Source organism: Ischnura elegans, chromosome 12 (genome assembly GCF_921293095.1).
Source record: "Ischnura elegans chromosome 12, ioIscEleg1.1, whole genome shotgun sequence".
Lineage (NCBI taxonomy): Eukaryota > Metazoa > Arthropoda > Insecta > Odonata > Coenagrionidae > Ischnura > Ischnura elegans.
The window spans coordinates 64,287,662-64,311,904 of NC_060257.1; the positions used below are offsets into that span (position 1 = coordinate 64,287,662).

Below are 24,243 nucleotides of genomic sequence, written 5' to 3' on the forward strand. Positions count from 1 at the left end.
ATGTAATGGTATCATCGGAATTATTAAAACAATATTTGAGAATGTTGCTACCAATGCATCGCTAAATTGGTCATCTTGGAGCCACTCACGTACTTATTGATCGTCCATCATTTTAGATTTTACAAGTACCTATATGGGCAGTACATTGTTTAGTACTTCCGTAATATAATGTTTTTCTTGGTTGTATTCGCACATCTGGACGTTAGGTGACACAGTGCGATTAGGCGTGGCGCAAAGAATAAAGAACTTTTTGTACGTTTATAAAAGTACCTTCAATAATATAAAGTATTTTTTAATATTCACTTACCCATTTTTAGCCATATGGTATTTCTTTTAAGAGTTTATTGAATGAATAACTATTACTTATAGCACTTCCTTTTTTAAATTTAGTGACCAGGGTTTCGATGAATACTCATCGCCATCAGGTGTAAATTATTATCTATTATTTTATTTATGTAACCTTAGTTCAGTACAGGGGAGTAGATGAATTTGGAAACGGACACTTTCATAAATGAATAAATTTACACATCTTTTTACCCAAGTCTGGCGTCCTTTACAAAATTAATCTCTTCTTCCGTTACGTAACCATGGTTATAATAATAAGATTAAAAGATAATAATTTACACCTGACGATGATTACTGTTCATCGAAACCCGGGTTGCTTTATTGAAAAAAAAGAAGTGATATAAGTAATAGTTATTCATATTAGAAACCCCTACATTTTTAAGCCTGGAAATATTTTAGATTTCCTATTGGTTAAGTTACGATTGAAAGTGAAAGTCGATTGTTATAAATCTGCTGTAAATAAAAAATTGAAACCTTCAAACACAGTGTGTATAATTGATGAAACGAATCATCAACGGAAGCAATTGTTCGTCGATTCAAGCTCAGCTGGAACGCTTCCTCTTGAAATGTTAATTGCTGCTGTCGCAGGCTTTTGAGCTAGAATCTCTCGCGTATTGTAATAATTTATGGTTTCATCATCGAGGAGTGCCACCTTTTGTTATTTTTTAATGTGATTTGGCCAGTAATTTCATCATATAATATGCTTCCAGGATATTTTAAGTCTGCTCTCTCCTTTAAAGATACGTCTGGATTTATAAGTACTTTTTTGTATTATGAATTGTGTAAGCCATTGATCAGAATACTGCAGTGCTACGGGTAGAATTTAGGACATCAATTTATGTGGAAAGGTCAATCATAACCGGAGCCAGTGAGGTCATGTGCAGTATACAGTGTGGAAGATGTTATCTTTAGCCAATTCTGCATCGGCCAATACAAATAGACCCGTTTAATGATGGATGTAAAGTTACTATACTCAAGTTTGATGTGGAAGAAGGGATTAGTGCCGTCCGGGCAGTATACGAGGGCCGTTTTTTTCAACTTCCCATAGCTCAGCAAAAACACCGTACAAGTGACAGGCGGGTACTGCGCAGATAGGGCAACTTCGCGTCCTCCGTACCATACGCTCAAGTAATTCCTGACCGAAAGTTGTTAGTTTAACGTTAGTGGTAATCTCATCAACTACATTACCTCAATTGATTCTCCCGCCAAGTGTGCACTGCGGACCGACAGCCAGAAAAGTCGCCGAATGGCTTCAGAATTGACTTTTCTTTACCTTAATGTCAACGAAAGAGAATTTTTAACGTTAATGCGGCTGCTCAGCGTGAAAAATTACGTCCCTTCCCATTCAAAACAAAAGAAGAGACATGCTGACTTCTGGAAGTGTTCTGATCCATGACAACACTTGTCATCTCAGCGCTGATGCAGCCCAACTGCTCCTTGAGCAATTTCAATGGGACATATTCGATCACCCGCTATACAGTTCCGACATAATGCCATGTTATTTCCATTTTTACGCTGAAATAAAGATGTGGCTATGAGGGAAGCGTTTTCAAACGGGAGATGAGCTTCTGGACAAAGGCAGCATTCATTGGAAGTCATTGGTGGAAATATCCTATGAAGAAGGTATAGTAAAGCTTGTCCTCAGCCACGACCAATTCCTCAATAGCCGAGGCGATTATGTCGACACCACAGTGTGCTCAGTATATACCTATAAAATAATTTTCAATCATTTCGTCTTCTGTTCATGGTCAATCGGAGCTTAAAAAAACAGCCCTCGTCACAAGAGAGACTGCTTAATGTTGCACACTGTCATATGTGAATCGGAAGAAATCAATTATGCTTATAGCTTGTGAATGCTTACATAGGGAATCCAAAACTTCATAAAAATTATGCGCCAGCGTTGAAATGGTTGGGTTCCAAATGATCGTAAAATATTACTAACGGAGTCATTTATTCAATTTTGCTTAACGACAGCTTGCCCATCAAAATCGGTCCAGTCTTGAGTTTCTGCATTAGAAAACACATGTTCTTGAAATTAATACGAAATAAATACTTCGGTGAGTGTAATTTTAATTTTAACTTCAAATATTTCTAGTTTGATGATCGAGGATACATCCTATTAGAAAAATGATGAGATATATGCTGCAGGTTGATTGCTTGATTGGTTGATTGCATTGAGTTTAATTTCCGTGAAAATATGACACTTTCAATAAAGCTAAGCGTTACAAGGAAACAATGATTGATCATTTAAATAGGCTTCAGTGTTAAAAATAGAGATGGAATTAGTATGCTTACATCAAAAAACATATCTAAGCTGATGTAAATCAGATAGTTTACATTTATGTAGGTAATGATTTGTGTGCAAAACTATTTTTAGATTGTATACGTCCATGTGCTGATTTCATCCTGTAAAACGCTCGGATTAATGTGAAAATTATAATCGTATGGCGCTCTTGTGAAGATGAATCGTAGAGTATTGCTACGGTAGTCGGTTGGTGACAAAATGTAGCCGTTTTATCATGGATACAATCTAAGCATCCCCAGCCTGGATGAGGGCTCTGAGGTTAGCAGTCTGCACAAAGTGGTAGTGATAAGATTATATTGCTCTAAATTCCATGCGTTTGTCTTTACGGCTGAAAAAATATGCCACTGATGATGATTAAAACTACATATTGCGAATTTCGAGCAACTACCATGAATGAATGCAGTCTTGGCAGAAACATAAAAATCCAAACTGTAATATTAGAACTGATATCGACTCAAATATCTAAGGGTGGCGAATTAGGAGAAATAATGTACTCAGCATTGTTGCTCAAATTTTATTTAAGTCCCAAAATCCTATTTTAAGAAAACTGTACGCACATGAGACTTTAGTGCTGGCTTGAAAATCGATAAAATTCCAAACGATTGTGTGGAAATCTATTGGGTTCCAAAGTACTTTGTGGGACTTGTATTACAACCTTGTGGTACTTGCAACACACTTATAAGAAGGTAAATAATTTCTCCCAGTTACTCAAACAACGATTTTTCACTGAAATCGACGCTGCGATGAAGCTCCCACATTTAAAGGAACGTTCTTGTTTATATCCTTACCTATGCATGCCCAAGTGATTCATTCTTAATAGGGTGGTTTCCTTTTATATTTTTATTGCCTAAATCAAAAGATTATTACTCCTGGAGTACGCACTTCACGCTTTTAGATTTTTAAATGATGATTTCTATTTTTCGCGATTAAATGAAAAGTGAAAAATTTCAAGCGCGCGAATACGCGACGGCTAAGTATAAATGCTGGGAAAAGCTCGTGTGACGTCAGTCTGGTTCCCGCTGCCGCATTGTGAGGTGACCTTGGGGCGAGGATGTGTGCGCCGCGGCGATGCAGGCTGCTAGCAGGTAGCGCTTGGCTTAAGTAAGGATTATTAATACCTTATCAAACGAAGGAAACTTTCCCACCATAGGCAGTTTTAATAGGTGATTATTAAGAGATGTTTCCCTGAAGTCTGTGCCTCATGCATGCATTGGCAATCTTAGACGATGTAAAACTCCTATCTTCTCGTATAGAAACTAGGTCCCTGTGACGTCACGTTGAGTGGCATCGCATGGGCGAAAATCTGGCCGTTTTCAAATGCGGTTAAAGTTGACCATTGTCATTCGTCTAAACTGGGAGTTATAAAACCAAATAATTTGTATATTATGAATACACTAGTGGTGGGTAACAAATCGCAATCAATGCCTTTCGTTTTCTTTGATGAAGGTAACTACCATATTTAGAAAAATGTGCTTCTTGCTTAATTCATAAAAAAGGGGATTTAGGGGTTTAATTATAGCCTGAGTATTTGTGTAGTACGTATTAAATGTTGCATTATGTAGAATGGGCTGCAGACGTAATAAAGGACACGCTTATCCACGCTGAAAATTGCTGTGAGGTGATTCAAGTGCAGACTAAACTTTCGTTGGGTAATGTTGCGTTGGCCGGTGCACAAAATGTACCAGTTTTATGATGGATGAAATCAGATCATCGCCGTCCTTGATGAACAGTCCGGGCATGCTTTTACTCGATATGTCTCGTGGCTGCAATTCTGCCCGCCGTTATTCACCGAAGATGAATAGACGGGGAAGGCCCACGCACACAGTATTCCAGGACCTCAATGGAGCCTACAATGGACACCAAATACCGTTCCGCTGGTAATAGCCATATGTTTTTGCGTTCATTATTTTTTTTGCCGATTTGATCTGTTCCGCATCTGTCTCATGCTCATTAAAAACCCGCGTCACAGAAAGGACGTTTTCCTGTGTTGTTTTCAGTGCGCCTCTACCTTTGGAACGAGTCTACACGCTACGTAACTCATCGCTAGCTCACCGTGTTGCCGTTTTGCCGCGCAGTTTTCTTTAGCAGGATATTAAAGTGAAAAATTATAGCATTATGCTGTCTGAAAAATCTATTTAATACTATAATGATGAAAGTTAGGCGCTGCGGAAAAAATCAAGCATGTTCATTTTGACTCACGAGATCATGTAGCTTCACGCATATTTCTGTCATTAAAATTAATTAGTTTTTGACTAATATGAGGAATTAAAAGCAATACATACCATAAAAGCACGAGCGTATAAAACCATAGATCTCATTCATCTTTTAAACCCATTTTTTAGCAAATAAATGCGAAAGTTATTGTAATCTTGGCATCCCTCAAAGCTGGAGATGTTCAACTATCAAGGAATCCAATTGGAATAGGCTTTTCGATTAAAGTATTTTCCGATGTGTTATCGTTCGTGTAAATAAATACTTGGGGATCTTTGGAGTAGAAAATAGAGAGACAACTGACCTTGATGCTGGGAATGGTCATGGGTCAAAATGCCCCATTGCAACCCATTTAGGTGTCACAGCATAAGTTAAAAAGTATTCCTATGAATAATTAGGGCTATTTACTTCTACATTAGTATATTCTGAGTAAAATGGAAAGTAAAAGGAAACGCAAAGTCAGGAAGTTACTGAAGGATATGATACTTAAAGGGCATATAAATATGACTTTTCATCGTGGCTGGAAAGTCAAAAAGATACGTCCTGTCCTTATGGTGTTGCTATTGGCAGTATTTCTCGAAACTTGACGTACAGAGAACATATAAGAAATATTACAATGGGATAGTTTTTAGTTTTCTTCGAAGTATCCTGGACACAGTATAATTGAAACCATTTTGCAGATTCCTCTACGACGACTGGGAATCAATCATATCATAGATTTTCTGTATTACTCCTCATAAAAATATGAAAAATTCGCGGTTGGTATCTTCTATTGTTACGCACTCCAGTCATTCTCTTTTTTGGCTGGAAAAATCACGTATAAAGCCTGTAGATTCTGAAGGACAGTAAGTATTCAAAATTGAATAATTATTGCATAATTTTAGTATAAATAAGAAATCCACAATATTGAGAAACGCATCATGGTGATAGTAAAAAAATCATTAGGAGTACAGAGGAACAGTTTAAGGCGTATAAAACCTTTATATATGGTCAGCCTGGTCAGTAAACCTTTATATAAAAATATCTTTGGGATGAAGCCCACATTTCTTGAAACACGATTTTTCCAACCTCAGGACATACTGGTATTTTAATACCTTTATTAATATGTCTTTGATGAGAGATAATATCTTATAAGACAAAAAAACTAACGATGCTAGCATTTGGTCATAAGGAGAAATAGCTGTTAGAACGGAGTGACCACCATTCAAGAGATCACCACGAAGTTGGTGAACTAGGGGCAAGATGATTCTCGATTTAGGCTATTCACATTCAGCCTGGTCAGTAAAATTGATTTTGTGAGAGAAATGCCTTCTTACCTGATAACCTTATAAGTTGATATCTCTGCGCAAGATCTACACGCTATAAAAACTACTTCCGACCACTGACTCACTCATACAAAGGTTCGGGTTGAACTATAGGAGATACGACAAAAATTCATTTAACAGGCCTCCTTTAAAATCGTCTTAATCTCTTGAAAAAAATTTCGGATCTCTAATTTTTCACATTTTTTCTGTTACAGTGCCACCAACTGCCTCTGTCCCTAATTTTTGGGGCATTAGGGAGAATATGACGAGATGGGACAAAAATTCATCGAATTAACTCCCTCTTAAATCGCCTGATACTCCAGAAAAATTATCGGCTCAATTAAAAAAAAAAAATATTTTTACCAATAGAGTGTTGCAAACTACATGTTTCTACTTTTTGGGGAATTTGTGATGACCGAGACAAGATACGACAAAAAGTCGTAGAATTGACCACCTCTAACCTGAATCTTCTGAAACCCTAGGAAAATATTGTCGAAACACTACATTTTCCATCTATGGCAGTGCTGTCAACTGCCTCTATGGGAGTACCATGCGCCCCCCAACGAATAGAAGCGAGTTTCATCATAAGTGTAATCTATGGGCATCTAGTTACCAATAACTTCTTCCAGTCGGTGGAAGACGACAAAATTCTCTCAAAATTAGACGCGTTTGATGTCTAGAGTATAGGTATGTTAGATACCTCGGTGTGATATGACTTTTAGTGAAACAACTGCATCCTTGTCAAAGGCGTGTATTTGTTTCAAGCCGTCTGTGGAATGAAACACCAGTTTGTTTATACAAGATTCCTCCCAAATTTCGCTTGGCTGCGGATGATTTTTTTTATTCAAAATTACGGAGACATCTATCCCAGACGGATTATTTTAGGAACGCTGTTTGTTCATTCATCTGTTTTTTCCTCATTCTCTCCTCGAAATTTGTGTCCGAGCGGAAGTCGGTTTTAGAGTATTTTCACGCCTCCGGCCGGAAAAGCAAATGCATGATTTCGCGGAGCTCTGAAAAACTGACGGACTTTTCGCATTTTATTGCTCGCGAAGGGAGAAGGTATTTATTTCGCCATTAAAAATGTATGAGAGTCCTGGCCGTCGTCGAAATTACAGTGTTGAAATTGCTCTGCGTAACGGTCCTTTGGTTTCATCCAGCTACACACAACCAGCATGTGCGTCTCGAATCTCCGACACCGCTATCGGCAAGTAAGGTATACGAGCTTGCATACCTTTGTAGATTGTGCTGACTTTGAATAGTTGTACCTACAAGTAATAACCCTCCAATGGAGTAGAGTTTATGCCTTCATTGAGATGATTACAAGTTATTATTATTATTCCATATATTATATCATCATCATCATCACTGGTTAGCAATCCTAGGATTGGTTTGACGCAGCTCTCCACTCAGTTCTCCTATCCAGTGGCGCAGCGAGTGGGGGTTTGGGGGATAAAACCCCCCCAGAGCTCAGAAAAATTTTTCAGTTAAAACCATTTTAAACCATTTTACTTATTTGGATTAATATTACTAATAGAATAGAGTAAGGATTAATAAAAAATCCGTCAGAAAGCCGTAAATGTCATTATTTTGAAAAATTTACCTTAAAATTCCGCAATTTTGTAAATCTCGCACCTACCGCTTATCCTGGTGGGTTTAAGGAAAATTTACAATTATTACTTCTTCTCGTTATTACTATTGGCTGTCAAGCAAACGTTCAATGCTGTGCGAGGTGCATGCATGCGAAACGGATTGCTCTTTGACTTTTATTGGGATGATGGTAGCGGTATTAGATTGCGGTAGCAGTGAGGCTTAAAGGGACGCAATACTCTAGCTAAACCATATCGTGTATTAAGTATTACTCTTTTCAACCTTAAGCTATTGATATAACTGATAATTTTAGGCTAAACTGTGTGAGACCTTTCCACCAGGGAAAATAAAAGAATAAAATTTGTTGCACTTGAAGATGTAACTATGTCATGAAACCCGGGTGGTGCCTTTTTACATATACTATTGACCATTTATATTTTTTTCTTTTATTTTCCATATTGATCAAAAGTCTGAAATACAACTTCGCCTAGTGAACCTAACTAGACGCTAACGAATATCAAAGTTTTATTCTTTCATTTTCCATAATTGGCTTTTGACTTGGACGTTTTTGAGTGTGCATTGACTATTGTGGGGTAGCCAGGACTTTTGTTAAGGGGGGGGGGCAAAATTTCGAAAAAACAGGGCACTAAGTTTAGGGTTTTAAACTAATTTTAACACTTTTCACCATCGAAAAAACTTCATTTGTCAACGAAATCTTTTGTATATTCATGATTGTTCAATGCTTTGTTTTCTTTTACGAAGGAAAGAAAAAATTATTTCGTGTGGGGGCCCGGAACCCCCCTCCCCTCTCCCCTCGCTACGCCACTGATTGACGAATATGTTAGAGATATTTCCTTTATCTAAAAAATAAACATTTTAAGCCACTATTTTATCTAATGTAGTATTTTAGTATTTCGACCATGCATATTCATATGTTTATAAGGATTTCATATGAAGACCTAGTCTGACAATCAGTTTGACAGTTTTAATTTTAAAGCGAGCAATACGTCGCGAAAATAGACAAAAATCCGGTCGAGAGGGAAATGTATACTCCAAACGTCGACTATTATGGAACAATTCACGTTGTTGAAATATCGATAAATATGCATCCAATACATTACTTAAATTGTTATTATTTAAGGTATTCAAACAGCAGGTTAACATGGAACGTTTTGCGAAAGACTCGCTTCGTCCGCCATCCTACTGGTTGCATCCCTCTTAATTTACATTAACGACTAATCCCTTTCATTCTATCCATAAAACTTATTATCTTCCTCGATCACGTGAGATTCCTAGGTTCCGAGTATATTGATTATAATATTTAACAGCAGGTTACAAAATCTGAGTGAAGTTTGTAAAAACCAAAATGAAAACAGTTCAATGTAGAATTATGGAAGCCACACAAAACTTATAATTATGGGATATAACCACACTCCTCAAAATAAAAAGTATATAAAATCATAGCCATTATCATACATAAGCCAATTTTTCATTTTATCTTTGACTTCATACGTAAATTTGAAATTATAAAGGTAATTAATCTAAATTGATAACCATTATTACATTTTAAATTCTTTGCCCATTAGAAGTAACAGGTGGAGAAAATTCATAAGCCCCTGGTCAACGCATTATCATTGTGTGATTTTCATCCGTGTAATTCTTGGAGAAGTAGTTGTCAACGACTGACCTTAAGTTTTGGACGAGGAAAATTTGGACGTCGCGAAGATGCACGAAAAACCCGAGAAAGGGAAACCGATTATAGAAACGTCGGCAACTATGGAACAACTCACTCGTTTGAAAACTCGGTGAAAATAGATTCGGTTAATATTATCATTATTACGAAAGGCATTTAAAGGGTAAAGGCAAGTAGTCTGCGCAGTGGTCCGGAAAGCAAAGGTCCGCGGTTCGATTCCCGGTTCAGGGGATTTTTTCCTTATTCATTTATGTAATGAAAATGCTCGGACATTTAAGACTTGCACAGGAACCAAAAGAGTCCGACACTTAAACATCATTTAAACCATAATCAATGGTTGAGTTTTATATTAAAGAGTGGAAATTAACATTAGTAGTTTATATTCCAATATCCCTTCGATGACTGTGCGGGGTAACTCAGTTACCCCAAATAATGTTAATTTTGTATGTTTTTTATTTTTATTTTTTCCCTTTGATATTTTTGTATTTGAGCTCAACCAATTTGTCGTTATTTGGTCGACGAATAACTTTTTTTACATTAAAATTGTTTTTTAAATCTCAATTTTTATTGGTCGGGTACCTGGGTTACCCCGCACCGCTGATGGCGGGAAGAAAAAACAACTTCGGAAAAGGCTATTCGGGCTTCCAGTCGGGTGGTTACTCTCCATTCTGCCGACTCGTGGTCCGGATCGTCGGCAGAACAGAGAGAGACCACCCGGCTGGAAGCCCAAATAGCCTTTTTCAAATATATTCGCCGGGAAAGCATCAGATCTTAAAAAATAACTTGTTTGATATATGGGTGCAGGGATAAAAGTTTAATGCAATACATTATTATATTATAACTTCAATACCGTCAATATTCTACATGATGGCACCTTCTGTGCTTGTTTTTTCATAGCATGTTAGACAATGTAAAGTTAAAAGAGCAAAATACGAAAGATTCCTGTTATTTCGCGTAAAGTCAATGCAAAAAAATTAATATAGCCCGCAATGTATTCATAAAATAAGAAAAAGATATGTTATCATTAAAAAAGAGCCATGGTGTTGAATTTCAGGAAAGACTTAAATATAACATAATTTATGAATTATAAATGGAATAGCTGAAATACCCACACAGTCGTTCGTGTAAGTTTTCTAGGTACAGTTAAGGAAGGGATATGGATACATTATGCCATTTTAAAGCCTTGCTTTTCCAAAGCTCATCTTTTCAATCTTGAAAATGGCTTTATTTTCCAAAGCCTGGGCCGGTAGAAATAAAGAAGTGTTGAAATAGACAAGTGCTTTTATTATGTTTAGGAGTCTTTTTTATGAGCAAAGCGCTCCACCCAAGTTACAATCAAGATTTCAGTCATTGTAAATTGTGAATACAATGAAAAGGCTCATAAATTAATGGGATTATTTCAAAGCCGAAACCGAAGTTGGTGTAAATGAATAAGAGTGGAAAAAGACAAGTACTTTCATTATGAGTCTTTTAAATGACCTAAGCGCTCCACCCAAGTTGCTATCAAGTTTTTAGTATCTGTAAATTGTGAATACAAGGAAAGTCTATGACATTAATGGCAAGATGTTGAAGCCGAAACTTAGATTGTAACTGTCACTGTAAATTGTAAATGCAATGAAAAGGTGTAATATTTCAAAGCTGCGTCCACATCGGTGAAATATGCATGAATTACTAAGGGCGTACCCAGGATCATAACTAGGGGGGGCAAGCCATGGTCTAGGGGGGAGGGAAGCCAAGTTTTGACATTAGTTTACGAGATTACTTCCTTGAAAAAATAGTTTTATTTTAGTTACACATCTTATACTAAAACATATCATTTTTCGTGGATTTAAAGAAAATTTGTTGAATACTTTCGTTTCAATTCAGTACAAACTTTTCTTAATGGCTCTTGCGATCTTTGCTTCTAGCTGCCCCCCCCCTGCCCCTCGCTGTGTACGCCCATGTGAATTACCGCTACACTAGCCACAGTTCCGTCTCATGGTGTTCATTGAAAATTACACAGAATTAACTCCTTGCCGTCACATTTTTTCCAGGTATTAATGAGGAGCATATTGAGAGGTTTTCGACCAGTCGATCCAAAGGTCCGTGGTTCGATTCCCGGTCCAGGAGTATTTTTTTCTCGTTGCAATTCGTGTATGCAATGAAAAGGCTCTGACATTTAAGACTTGGACGGGAACCAAAAATAGTCCGACGCTACAACACCATTCCTTTCTCTGCACCCACCCCTTCCGATCTGTCCTTTCTCGTTTTTCGACGTGCCAGATTCCGACTACTCAGCCTTCCGGCCGCCGACCCCCATATAATCCAATCCCACGCCAACTTGGTAATTGTTATTTGAATATTTAAAGTTTTCGTTTATCCCTCCCACCTCTTATTAAGCTTCGAGCGCATTATTATTTTTTTATATTTTCAATCCGTCCGGTCCCTATCATTCACAACTCCCTTTTCTTTTCTCCCGACTAAAATTTTCACCGTGGGCAAACGTTCTGGTCCATCTCATCCCCTCTCCAGTTTCATCTTTGGTTTTTTTTCCTCCCCTTTAATTATTCTCGCAACCCTTTCCCGTTTTAGGACGAAAAACCTTTCTTTTGGTTATTAATATGGTCTCTCTCTATTCTGCAAAAATCACTTACTTCCTCTCTTTCCCACTCCATTGCCTGATTTTCCCATGCCGTCTGCCGGGCTGTGGATTTTTGTGATTAATTCATAGTCTGCCTTCCAGTATTGCTTACAGGAAATTGCTCACCCGGCTCTGGCTAGGAAATTCGAGAACAAGACGTAGGAAAATGAGGGCCGCTGGACATGGTGACCGTAACTGCGGCTCGCGAGCACTCTGCTAGTTGTTCAGCCATTATGTCCATATTTTGAACTAAAATATTTTTCCTCGGAAACAGTTACTTAAGGCTGGTTTTTAAATTAGTTTGTCCAAAATTGAATTGGGCACTTACCGAAGAATAAGCTTATTAGCTTTGGAGCGTACAGCAAAAACTGGTATGGTATGGTATTTGGAGGAGGCGATCGACAACTGAGGTCATTTGCACCATGAGGAAAGGGTAGGTAAGGAAGGGTGGAGAGAAACCCGGCGTCGGCATTTGCCTGCTCTTAACTAAAGGCACCAAAGGGACCACGGCTTAACGTCCCATCCGACGGACGGAGTCTTGCGCTTGAAATGTCCTACACACGACATTCATGCAGGTATCGGGCAGTCTCTGAAAATTCTCTGCCACCGCCGGGATTTGAACCCGAGCCGACGAGGTGGGAAGCCAACACTCTAGCCACAACACCAATTCAATCCCTCTAGCAAATAATTTAGCGCCTATTAGAAATCATTTATCACTTTGATATGGCGTAACAGTAAACCGTCGTGGCGCAGCGGATAATGAAATATATTTGGTGAAGTCCTACGATTATTTTCCTGTTAATTTAAATAGGAATATCACAAACACCTTCTATAAACGCTGTCATTCACTTTGGGGCTCCGAGATCTCTCTTTCAGTGCCTATAAAGTTTATTTACGGTTTATTTCTATTCTTACCCGGCCTATGGTAATAATATAGATGTGAATTTTGAATAAAAATAAACGGTGTGAATTTTGATCCTTAATGTGATTTTAAGTTCACCTCCCAATAATGATGTAATTTCTTTTTTATATAATATATGCTTGATATCTGTCACCCAATTTCGTATTTAAAATCACCCACCACAGCATTTTCTTCCGTTTTAGCATCTGTTCAAACAACTCTCTATCACCAGCATTTAACACACGTCTCAAAACATCAGGACTCACATCAATAGGTGATATGTTGCACGCACACACACAACGTCTTTAAGTCATCAACAGCAACTTTACTTGCGGCTATTAACTTATTATGTGATCCCTGCAGGTCCGATGGCTGATGGCGATATTTACCAGCGGCTACTAAATAGCCTGTTCCTATTTGTCCTACTTGTAAATAGGGCTTAAAGTAGTTAGATCGGCATCGACTGAAGCCAAATGATGTGCTCGGGCTACCTACCATATACGCAAAAGAGTTACAAAAAGAATTAAACAAAAGGAAACATAATTAGGAATGAACTGTGAGAGAAATTTAGCATTACTGTGCAGCGGAGACGTCAAAAATGATTTTTAAAACGTATTTACAGTAGTCAACTTGACTAGTTTCAACACTGCTTCGAACCTTAGCACATTGAAATTTTGACAACACTTTTCACTAAATATTCACAACATAAGTGGTAAATCATAAAGAAATATATTTATTTATAAAAAAAATTTATGTAAGACGTATGTATAAGGTGGGAAACTAAATATATTTGCGTAATTTAGGCGAAGTCGGTGTTGCCGTTTTCGTTTTGCGATGTTGGTTCCACTGATTCCCAGCCGCCTTGCCAATTTCAGGCAGTTTTTCGCAAATTTCTTACTTATTTTATCATGTAAATATATATAAAACGTATTTTGTTGTGCGATCTAATGGCTGCAATGTTTATGGACCGTAAAGGATGAAGAAAATGCGTTCCGGCACTGGTAATTGTGCCATGAAGTCACTTCATAAGATGCCAATATAAATTGTCCTAATATAATTTTTTTTAGAATCTACGCAATAATATTAGCCTAAATACGTATTTTATTATGCGACCTAATGGATGCAATCATTATGGACCTTAATGGATTAAGGAAAGTGCGTTCAAGCACTGCTAATTTTGCCATGACGTCACTTCGTAAGAGACCATGTTAAATTATCCTAATTTTACCGCCAAGTATCTCGAAAACGGCTCAAGGGAATAATTTTTTTTTCGGATCATTGAAAGTGGGTCTTTCAAAGAGTATGTGACCAAAGTTTCATCAAATTCTTGTTACTTTTACCGAGGTGCTCTATAACTACGTTAAAACTCGGCCTGTGACTCTACTCCCGACGCACCACTTTCCAATCTCCCCTCCCATATCCTAAATGCCTTTCAACCCCACCCCTTTCCATTTTTAACCCTTTTCATCTTTTACCGCTTCATAAGCCCCCCCCCTACATATCCCCCAACCCTCCCCGCCCTTCCAAGAATCCTTTTGGGCCCACCGCTGCCGTGTTGCTGCATCATCCGTTGATCCTCCTGCGTGGAAAATGGCCCGCGTGGAAAAATCAATGCACGACCAGGGACGATGGGTCTTAATTAAAATGCCTCCCTTGTGTGTGAGTGTTCCATGCCGAAAATCCCTCTCCACCGACCCAAACCTCACTCCTTTGCGCAGCCTAGTCAAATGGTAGTGCAAGGGCTTTCTTGCTTTTGCCCATTTTGAACATCACCAATGGGGTGAAAAACTTAGAGTGAAAAACATGGTAATCCTCATCTACCTACTCTTTCATCATCATTGGTCAGCAATCCTAGTATTATCTTTTGGTGTAACTCGGGCAGTTCACCCGGTGGATTGCCCGAGCTCAACTACGAGGCAACATTCGCCGGAAAACGACGAGATCTTACTTCACAATCATTATATTGGTTTAACGCAGCTCTCCATTCAACCCATTGAACCCACCGTAGGCATATGGCTACATACTGCCATTCTGATCACATAAGACTTTAGAGGAAAACCCGTATCATCTAATGTACATATACATACTACCCCGAAAACCACCTAAAAGGAGTGTGGCAGGGGGTGTTCGGACACCAGCATTTACGTATAAAAAGGAAATGCTCTAACGAAATTACGACAGGCATTTATTTAAGTCCTTTATGGTTCGGGGGGAAAACGAATTCCCATATCTATCCGTTCGGCAAAACATCTCTCTTAATTTATCGCTTCTATCGGGTCTGGAAATATTGTGGGAGTCTAACATTGTTTTCTCCGTGTATCTCTTAAAGATATGCATTCTCAATTGTTCAAGCAATCTATGCCTCGCGTTCAGCCTCTGAATCTCCAGCCTAATTCGTTTAACATCTGGGTAACGCTGTCTGTACGCCCGTAGCAGTTTGTGACGAACCGCGCAACCTTCCTTTTTATTTTATACAGTTCACGCATTAAGTCTTTCAGCACCGGATCCCATACGCTCGCTTAATATTCAAGGTGCGGTCGAACGAGTGCGAAATAGCACCTTTATTTTACTTTCTCAACCGAAAATTTTCCCACAATACGCTTGATGAATCCTAATTTCTTCAGGGCAATACCGCAAATATTCCTTGCATGCGTTCCCCACGAGAGGTTCGAGGTTATCGTAACTCCTAGGTACTATTTTTTCTCGTCTTTTGCCTTTATGTTAATACCATCCACAGCATAAACCTGGTTATAGTTGGACGACCTCTGCAAAAAATAATTATGTATACAACATCCATGCCCTGACTTCGTATAAACATACTAGGTGGGACTCGAACCCGTGTTCCTCGGTGTAGTAGGATAGGACTTTATCCCGGCATGTAAACGCTACTGAAGTGTAATGCGAGTGGAATGGAAGAATCCCGTAGGTTCTCCTTCCTCTCTATTCTCTGCTGTTCTCGTGCTTTCAATTTCCGATGTGGAAAGTACTCGCGAGGTCAGGGGCCAGGGCCGCAGCCACGCTGTCCCAGGGGAGATGGTTCTTTGCTCTCGGACGACGGGCGGCGAGAGCAGACAGTGGCTTAGCGTTGAGTGGTTTGCGGATGGATTGAGACGTTTTGGATCCCACCACCTGCGGTGAAATCCTTAGGGTTTACGGGTATCCGGGGCGCTACTGGAGGAATTTTGGCTTATACCTCTCTCTCTGCTCGATCCTGGCCCCATGACTAGGGATTTTGGTGCGCGAAAGGATACGCCTACACCACTAAGTAGGTCCATAAGTGCTTAGTTTCTTGAAGCGGACGTTAGTAGACGGAACGGCTCATCATCTTCAGTCATTATCACGAATAATTTTCCCAGTATTACTAATAAATTTTAATTATAAATTGCCAGAGATGGGCGAAGCAAGAAAAAAATAGTCTTTTAAATAGCGCAGGCGAAGAGGGATTTATACAAAAAGAAGATTCTTCTTACAGCTTGAAAAAATAGCATAGAAGTAAGGAAAAAATTCATCAGATGCTACATATGGAGCATGTTTCTGTATGGAAGCGAGGGTTGGACGTTGTCAGCACGATCGTTTAAGTAACGAGGAAGTGCTAAGAAGAGCGGGGGAAAAGAGAATTCGTGCAAAAAAAACCCTAAGCAGAAGAGGGGACAACTTAGTTGGCCACTTTATGGCATATGATGGCCTAGTGAGAACGATCATTGAACGATAGGTGGAGGGGAAGAAGGGCAAGAGACGTACCCGAATGAGTTACATAGGACATGTTATAAAGGATGTAAAAGAGAAGAAATAGGCCACAATGAAATTGTAAGCACATAGGAGAGAGGATTGGAGAGCTGCGTCAAACCAATCTTAGGATGGTTTACTTATGATGATGAATAAATTATCAACGAAAGGTAAATTTCGTAGAATTTACATGTTTTTTTTATTCATGCCAAGCTTGGGCAGAAATTGCCATTAATTTAATTCACCCGAAAGGCACTAGACCTTAAATTCATCATTGGAGAACAGCAGAGAACTAATAAGTACAGGGATAAACTGATCAAGGATTATATTTATGGAGTCAATAGTGAAATTTAGCTACATGCGAGTATGTTAGTGTGACGATGAGCATTTCACAAGTCATCATTAGTAAAAAATCCTAAGATTGGTTTGACGCAATTCTCAATTCCGCTCTCCTATCTGCTTATCTTTTCATAGCGACGTAGGTATTTTCTCTTATATAACTCCGTTGTGCCGTATGGAACAAGTAAAGAGAGATGTGAAAGAGAAGAAATACGTAGGTGTGAAAAGATTAGCTGATAGGAGAACTGAGTGGAGAGCTGCGTCAAACCAATCCTAGGATTGTTGACCAGTGATGATGATGATGATGTGCCGTGATATTAATGAAATATAAAATATTAAACCCAAGTGCGTAAAAATCCTTATTTTTGAATTATAAGGTTTTAAATCCAGTAATTGAAGTCAAAATACATTAGTAGCAAGGTCATGGCGCATTAGTCCTATCTTTAATGTTATTAAGTTTTTAAAATGTCTGTATTTTCTCAAATTTTTGGTCGTTTTTTAAATTTATTTTTGAAGTAAGGAAATAAAACTTTGTAAGGTTCACTGTTAACCAAGTTACGAAACCCGGGTCGTGCCCATAATTATATAACAGTGAACCTTACAAAGTTTTATTTCCTTACTTCCAATATGGAGAGGTTTCACAAAGTAAAGCCTGAAGTTATTAGTTATATTTATTTTTGAATATATGCTCGAAAAGTTTGGCGTTTCCACCTAGTGAGTGTGAGATTGAGTGTTTTTATTCGCTAAAATGCTTTTTAAAATCGGCGAACCATTCCATTACGTCAACTTTAGAAACTGGACTCTGCAAAGTACTTTTAAAACGTGCGTGAATGCTTACAAATGATTGTAAAAATGTAGAATATATTGCTCGCATGGGGATGGGAAGGAAATTGGATACCATATCTTTTGCTGCATTGACCGTTACTTCTGCCATCTGCGTCAATTTTCCCCCTCGCCCGAGAGGATTCGGTAAACTGCTTATTTCTCTCATTTCCGCCTGACGCTAACAGCGTCCCAATCTTGATTTTTCCTCGCTTTTCCATCTTACACGCACCCTTGGTCCTCCGAATGTATGGAAACGAATCCCACCGTAGAGCTCATCTCACACTTTATCTCTGGAATGTATTGTTTGGATATAACGAGGAAAGTTAATTTCAGAGGAGAAAGGTTTCCCAGTGGGTAGAGCGTTGGACTGTTGTTCGGAAGTCCCCGGGTTCGTATTCCGGATGAAGACTTCGGGCAACACCTAATGGAAATCCTCAAAGTGCGCGGTGGCTCAGATATGGAGTTGAAAAAAATACATTTTAAGAAATATTTGCTTCAATACGCTCAATGCGGGTCTTAGTATTCGATATAATATCGAAAAAATAATGTCAATAAGTACAAATAAAACACTCTACAATGTACATGTAGAGTCTACATTGATTGTGTGAGCTTCACATGCCTCTGACCTAATCTGGGGTGAGCTCTACCCTTGGCTTTCCAAGTAATTGCTCGGTTTGAGCCATTGGATGACAGTGATTCAATTGCAAAGGTTGGATGGGGAGATTTGCACCAATTAGAGCGTGGTAGTACTGACCAGAGGGTCCAGGGTTCAAATCTGCCGTGTGATCGGCGGTAAAAGTGACATTGATTGCATTATTCAAGGAGATAAATGGCGGAATAGCCAAGGACATACCCTTAAGGAAGCACCCGCAGGTGTATATTGAGGTGCAAACATTTCATTTTAGAGGATGTATCGTATGCCTTGATCGGAATTCGAATGACATTAGGTGCGATTGTAGGAGATTCAGATAATGAGAAACGAAGATATCGTATTTAGTTTAAATAGTATCCGAGGATGACTGTATAACAATCGAAACATGTGTAGTACTTGGTTAATAAATTGTGGACATAGGATGTCTTCGTTTATCGTTATCATTAGTTATGTTCCACGACATCTCTCTTAAGAAAGTTGACTTGAGATTCAGGTTCGAATCCCAGGAAAAGCAAATGGCTTTTCCTCAGTGGAATATTTGCTCGTTAATTTACACGGGAAAGGATGCAAGCCGCGGACGATTAAAAAAATAATAATGGCTTTTTATTCCATTTTATATATATACAATTATTATTTACACAATGAATTTTACGTAATATAGGTACCCTATGGACGATATCTCCGTTTTGGGGTCACCGACACGACCATCTCAGATGAAATACAAAATAAGAATATGGAATAAGGGTATTGCAACTACAGTAACTGCATGCTAGATGCTATTATTAATGCTGCATACTAGTTACTAACCCATGGTTTGAAGTATGGAGTTTGGTACATTTGGCTTCACGGTGCAAAACAGTATGCCATCAAGGATCCACCGCGAGCTACATAGATAGAGGCGTTTACGGAAACACACAATCGATAATACATCGGAAAATAAGGCTCATTGGGCGCTTGAGCAAAAACAGTATCTTAGATTTTCGTCTTTCAATTCACTGTGGAGATTGAATGAGATCTGGTAGTGACACTTGGGTGTCTCTTGTTAGAACTAAGGGCAAGAAGGTTTGAATATCTGGAGACGCTTTTTTTCCGAGTATTTAGCGCGGTCAGAGTTCCGCAACCGTGTTAGTTTGACTATTTTTGGACTAAGATAGTCTCCGACCAGTGGTGAATCTAGGATAGGGACAAGAGGGGGATAAAACTCCAGCAGTAGTGGGGGTTGGAAAAAATAACCATTCTATCCAGTGTAAATTGGATGCCCAAGGGTAGGCTACACCCTCCATAGATTCGCCACTGTCTCCAACTAATATTTTGAGATGGCTACGTTTTTCCTGCTAATGCACTAATTAATATGAGAATCACTGCCGTAGTTACTTCTTTTTAGCCGGTGATTGCCATGAGAGTTTTCCGACCATTCGTGATATTACTATTAACGTATAAACTCCTATAAGGCAATTTACTGTTCGGAATATTCTTTTAAACATATACGGAGAGATATACGGAGAGGATAGAGTGCTTGGATGGAGCAAATTTCGAGCAGGAATGTATAAAATGTGCTTCTGGGAAGAGTGCTTGATAGGCGGAGTATGGGGAGAAGGAGAGTAGTATACATGGATAGAATGAAAGGGACTAGGCTTTATTGTGAAACGAAGAGAGACGGCTATTATAGGAGGGACGATAGCCAAAATAGCTGGTTAAATTATCTATGTAAACCTACCGTAACAGGTTTAAGCACTTCATTCGGATGTGAAGAATTCTCGTAGTTTTTTTCTTAGCGTTCCGAACGGACGACGAAGATTCCACTTAAACAATTTTAAAGCATACCAAAGGATGAAACGTTTACATTTGTTGCTCGTAACTAATAATGAATGGAAGTATTTCAATGTCTGACTGGGTAAAGTTATGTTTTGAAGATTGAATTTTTAAACATGCTTAAACAAAGGCAATTCGCCCTAATTTTCACATATTTTCAATCTCAACACCTCTACCTAGATAAGTAGTTCCTAAACATTTAAATAGCATGGTGGTTAACGTGTTAATGTTTTAATAAGTAAACATTACTTTTATAAAATAATAAATGCGCCATTGGGCGCCTCCATAGGGTAGAGGCATTTGCTATTCCGCGCTTATTTTCTTTAATAAAGAATATGTGCGAAAAACAGCCGTTTCGTAGCGCTAAAGTAATGATCAGACGAGAGTGACAGTGCTTATAAACCTATATTTATTTGGGAGATCCTAATGTAAGCAACGTGGAGGACTTAACTGTTGGAGGCGGTTACTTTCTTACATCAAGTGTAGACCAAGCTATTCGGTTCGCATTCATAGATGGGGAACGACATCTTTGAAATTAAAATATCATTTTATGTCCGAGAAACCTCTAGGTGTCCTGTTATTATTATTGACTGGAATGGCGCTCTCAACATGAAGTGGGGGCTACTTAAATTTAAGAAAAAAAGATGAATTATTCCACTTTCATAGGCTTTATTACATTAACAATATATCAAACTATTAGGTTTGTGTTCATAGCTGGCGAACGAAATCTTTGAAATTAAAATAAAATTTTATGGCCGGGAAACCTCTAAGGGCCGTATTTTAAGACGTTCCTAGAGGAACGACTCTTCCCGTATGACGCGTTACTAGGGGGAAGTCAACCTCTAAGCGTTTTTTAAACGTACCTCTTCGTTTGTAGGACCAACTCTATCTACAAGCATACCGATTGTCTCCCTACTAATTTGAGCATGGCTCAGACCATGCTACTAAATTGTAGGAACGGTTTCAATGCCTAACATGGCGGAATGCGTTGATCACCTCCGGATTTTGGCATTTTTTTTTAGACACATGTGGCAATATGCGATCATAATGTAGTTAAAATGTCGCTTCTTTAACCGGTTGATGTTTATTTATTTCATCATATATGCCTGTTATAAGGAAACGTATAAAAAGAACGAAAAAGTGAAGTCCGTAATAGCAATGAAGTAAACAAACATTGCATCAACATGGACGCAGCATTTGCAAGGTACGTGATGGAAGAGCCGTATATTTATGTTGGAAGAATGCACCTAAGGGATAGGCAGAATCCCATTGAGTTTTATTCAGAAGCGGAATTCCTCCAGAGGTATCGCTTCTCAAAGAGAACGGTATCAGACGTCTTATTACCTTACGTGAGGAGTGAGCGTTTAAGCAACCGTGGTTTGCCGATTCCGGATATTTTGAAGCTGCTAATTGCCTTGAGGTTTTACGCCACCGGGTCATTCCAGGTATGTGGTATCTTTTACTTAATATTTATAAATGTGTTTTTGTCGCGTTGATCATGTAATACATATTCAAATCCCTTTTGCAGTTAGTTTGCGGCGATCTGGCCGGGGTTACTCAGGGGACGGTGTCCAAAATTATTAAGGTATGCTTTCTCCTTAGTTTGGTACTTGTATGAGCGTAAACTTTCCATTTGTAGGGGGAGAGTTATAAGGTGTTTCATGACAAATATTTGGTAATCATTACAGAGCATCAGTAATGACCTGGTGGCAGTATTACCTCGGTACATGAAGTTGCCAAGTACAGATGAAGATACTGCTCGATGCAAGAGATCTTTTTACGAAAAAGCTCAATTTCCTGGAGTGGTGGGTTGTATCGACTGCACCCATGTTCCGATTGTGAGTCCGGGGGGGGGAGTTTGGCGAGTTGTACAGAAACCGGAAGGGGTGGTTTTCCCTAAATGTGCAGGTATGTATATTTTATTTATCGTCATCATGTTGCACCAAGTTGTTAGATTTCTCGATGTTACACTACTATTTATTCAAGTTTCTTCTGCACTACTATTTAGAATGCAATTTCATTGTTTTTATGTCAACAAGTGCTAAAGTGGAATCTTATAATTTCATTTTAACTTAGGTCGTTGCCGGTCCAAATATGGAAATAATGGATATAGTTTGCAGATGGCAAGGTTCAGCTCATGATGCTAGAATTTTCCACAATAGTCGCCTTAAGCTGAAATTTGAGACCAATGAGGTGAAGGGCATCCTTCTCGGAGATAGTGGGTATCCTCTATTGCCATATCTTTTCACACCAGTTTTAAGACCAGAGTCTGCTTCTGAGAGGAGGTAAATAAGGAGAGAATTTGTGATTCACGTTGTAATTTTGACAAAAGTTATAGCACCTCAATGCCTTAAGTATGGTGATTTATGAAAACTAACCTTTCAGGTACAACATCTCCCACATTAGGACAAGGTGCACAGTGGAGCGTACATTTTGGGTGTGGAAACGTAGATTTCCATGCATCAGTATGAAGCTCCGCGTGAAGTTATTTACTGCACAGAAGGTCATTTTGGCTTGTGCAGTTCTTCGCAATGTGGCTATGCAGAATCATGATCCTATGCCTGATCGTATGCCAGCTATGCCCAGGTTGGAAGTCCCTGTACAAAGACTCCAACCTGTTCACGGTCGCCCAAATGCCATCCGGGCGGCATTCATAGAGAGGCATTTTGGTGAAGAGGTAATTATTTTTGGGAAAATTAATATGATATGAAAATTACCATTTCAACTCCATTTGGCTTACTTTATGTGATATCAAAGAAGGAAATGATATGCAGAAATTGAGACATGTATGACAATGGCTGGAAAGATTTCAATTTTAACTTCCATAATTTCATTTATTTTGAAAGCTCACTGATAAAATATGATTCGATTTGATTTAAGATTATATTCAGTGTACTCCATTGAGAATTCACCATGTTAATCTTCAGATCTAACAACAATGTACTATTGACTTAGATTACTCATTATATGTAGCCCTGAAATTGTAAGGTACCTATGCATGTTCTAACGAAATCATACAATGTCATTTTTCTTTTAAATAGGTCAATGTTCTTGAACCTCAGAACGTGGCATAGGATTTGATTCTGCATAAACACAATGAGAAGAACTTCACGACCCCAAAAATCTTGTGTGAAGTAAATAACTTCATGTGGCATGGCACCTTGTCCCAGGAAGCAGACCTAAGGTATAGAGGATACTTACTGACTCCAAGGATATCATTTGTCTCATTGGTCTATGCATGCCATCTTTTTTGGAAAATTTTGCATCATGAGCTTCAACTTGTCATTTGTAAACATATCCATTATTTCTATTATTGGGTAAAACATCTCTGTACAATTCGCCGAGTAGGGAGCATGGTTGCAGTGCAATCCACAACTCCAGGACTGCTTGCATTGCGCAGTATCTTATGCTGAAATTGGCAACTTCATCTCGAGGCAAATTATGGTTTGAAAATATCCGGATGAGGCAAACCGCGGTTGCTGAGGAATTCTACTTCTGAATTAATGGGATTCTGCCAATCCCTTTTGTGTATTCTTCCAACATAAATGCACGTGTCTGCCATCACGTACTTTCATAGTGAATTGTTCAATTGCAATGGATCTTAATAAATAAATTATGTTATTCTGATTTAAAACCATGTATGTAGTTCCTTCATTTCCCTTTTTGCTCTAGGCTCCCACAAGTTTTGCATGTTCCTTGCAATGCATGAATATGGATAGCAAAATGAAGCATATGAAAAGAGCTATAATTACTTCTCATGGCTATAACCCTAATTTCAGGCCTCTATCTGCGTGGAAATTAATTTAATGTTTTATGTATTATACATACTAAAATTTATCTAGCAGGCACATCCATGGACCATCGGACCATGTTATGCCCTTTCAATTTGTCCATTTCATATTTGTGAGGAAATACAATGT

At 38.6% G+C, this 24,243-nt stretch overlaps 2 protein-coding genes across 3 annotated transcripts in view; both read left to right on the forward strand.

The window, feature by feature from the left end:
- The window catches only part of LOC124168911 (lachesin-like), a 1,190,944-nt gene that overhangs the window by 177,759 nt on the left and 988,942 nt on the right, over window positions 1-24,243 (forward strand). The window lies entirely within an intron of this gene.
- On the forward strand, window positions 21,100-23,960 carry LOC124168916 (putative nuclease HARBI1). Of its 2 annotated transcripts, XM_046547304.1 has the most exons (6): window positions 21,100-21,768; window positions 21,852-21,908; window positions 22,012-22,231; window positions 22,400-22,608; window positions 22,709-23,000; window positions 23,365-23,960. In XM_046547304.1, the coding sequence occupies exons 4-6, from the start codon at window positions 22,418-22,420 to the stop codon at window positions 23,395-23,397; spliced, it is 516 nt and encodes a 171-aa protein (XP_046403260.1). In that variant the 5' UTR covers window positions 21,100-21,768; window positions 21,852-21,908; window positions 22,012-22,231; window positions 22,400-22,417; the 3' UTR covers window positions 23,398-23,960. The 2 variants fall into 2 exon arrangements, with proteins under 2 accessions (XP_046403260.1, XP_046403261.1); XM_046547305.1 differs by having other exon boundaries at window positions 21,100-21,908.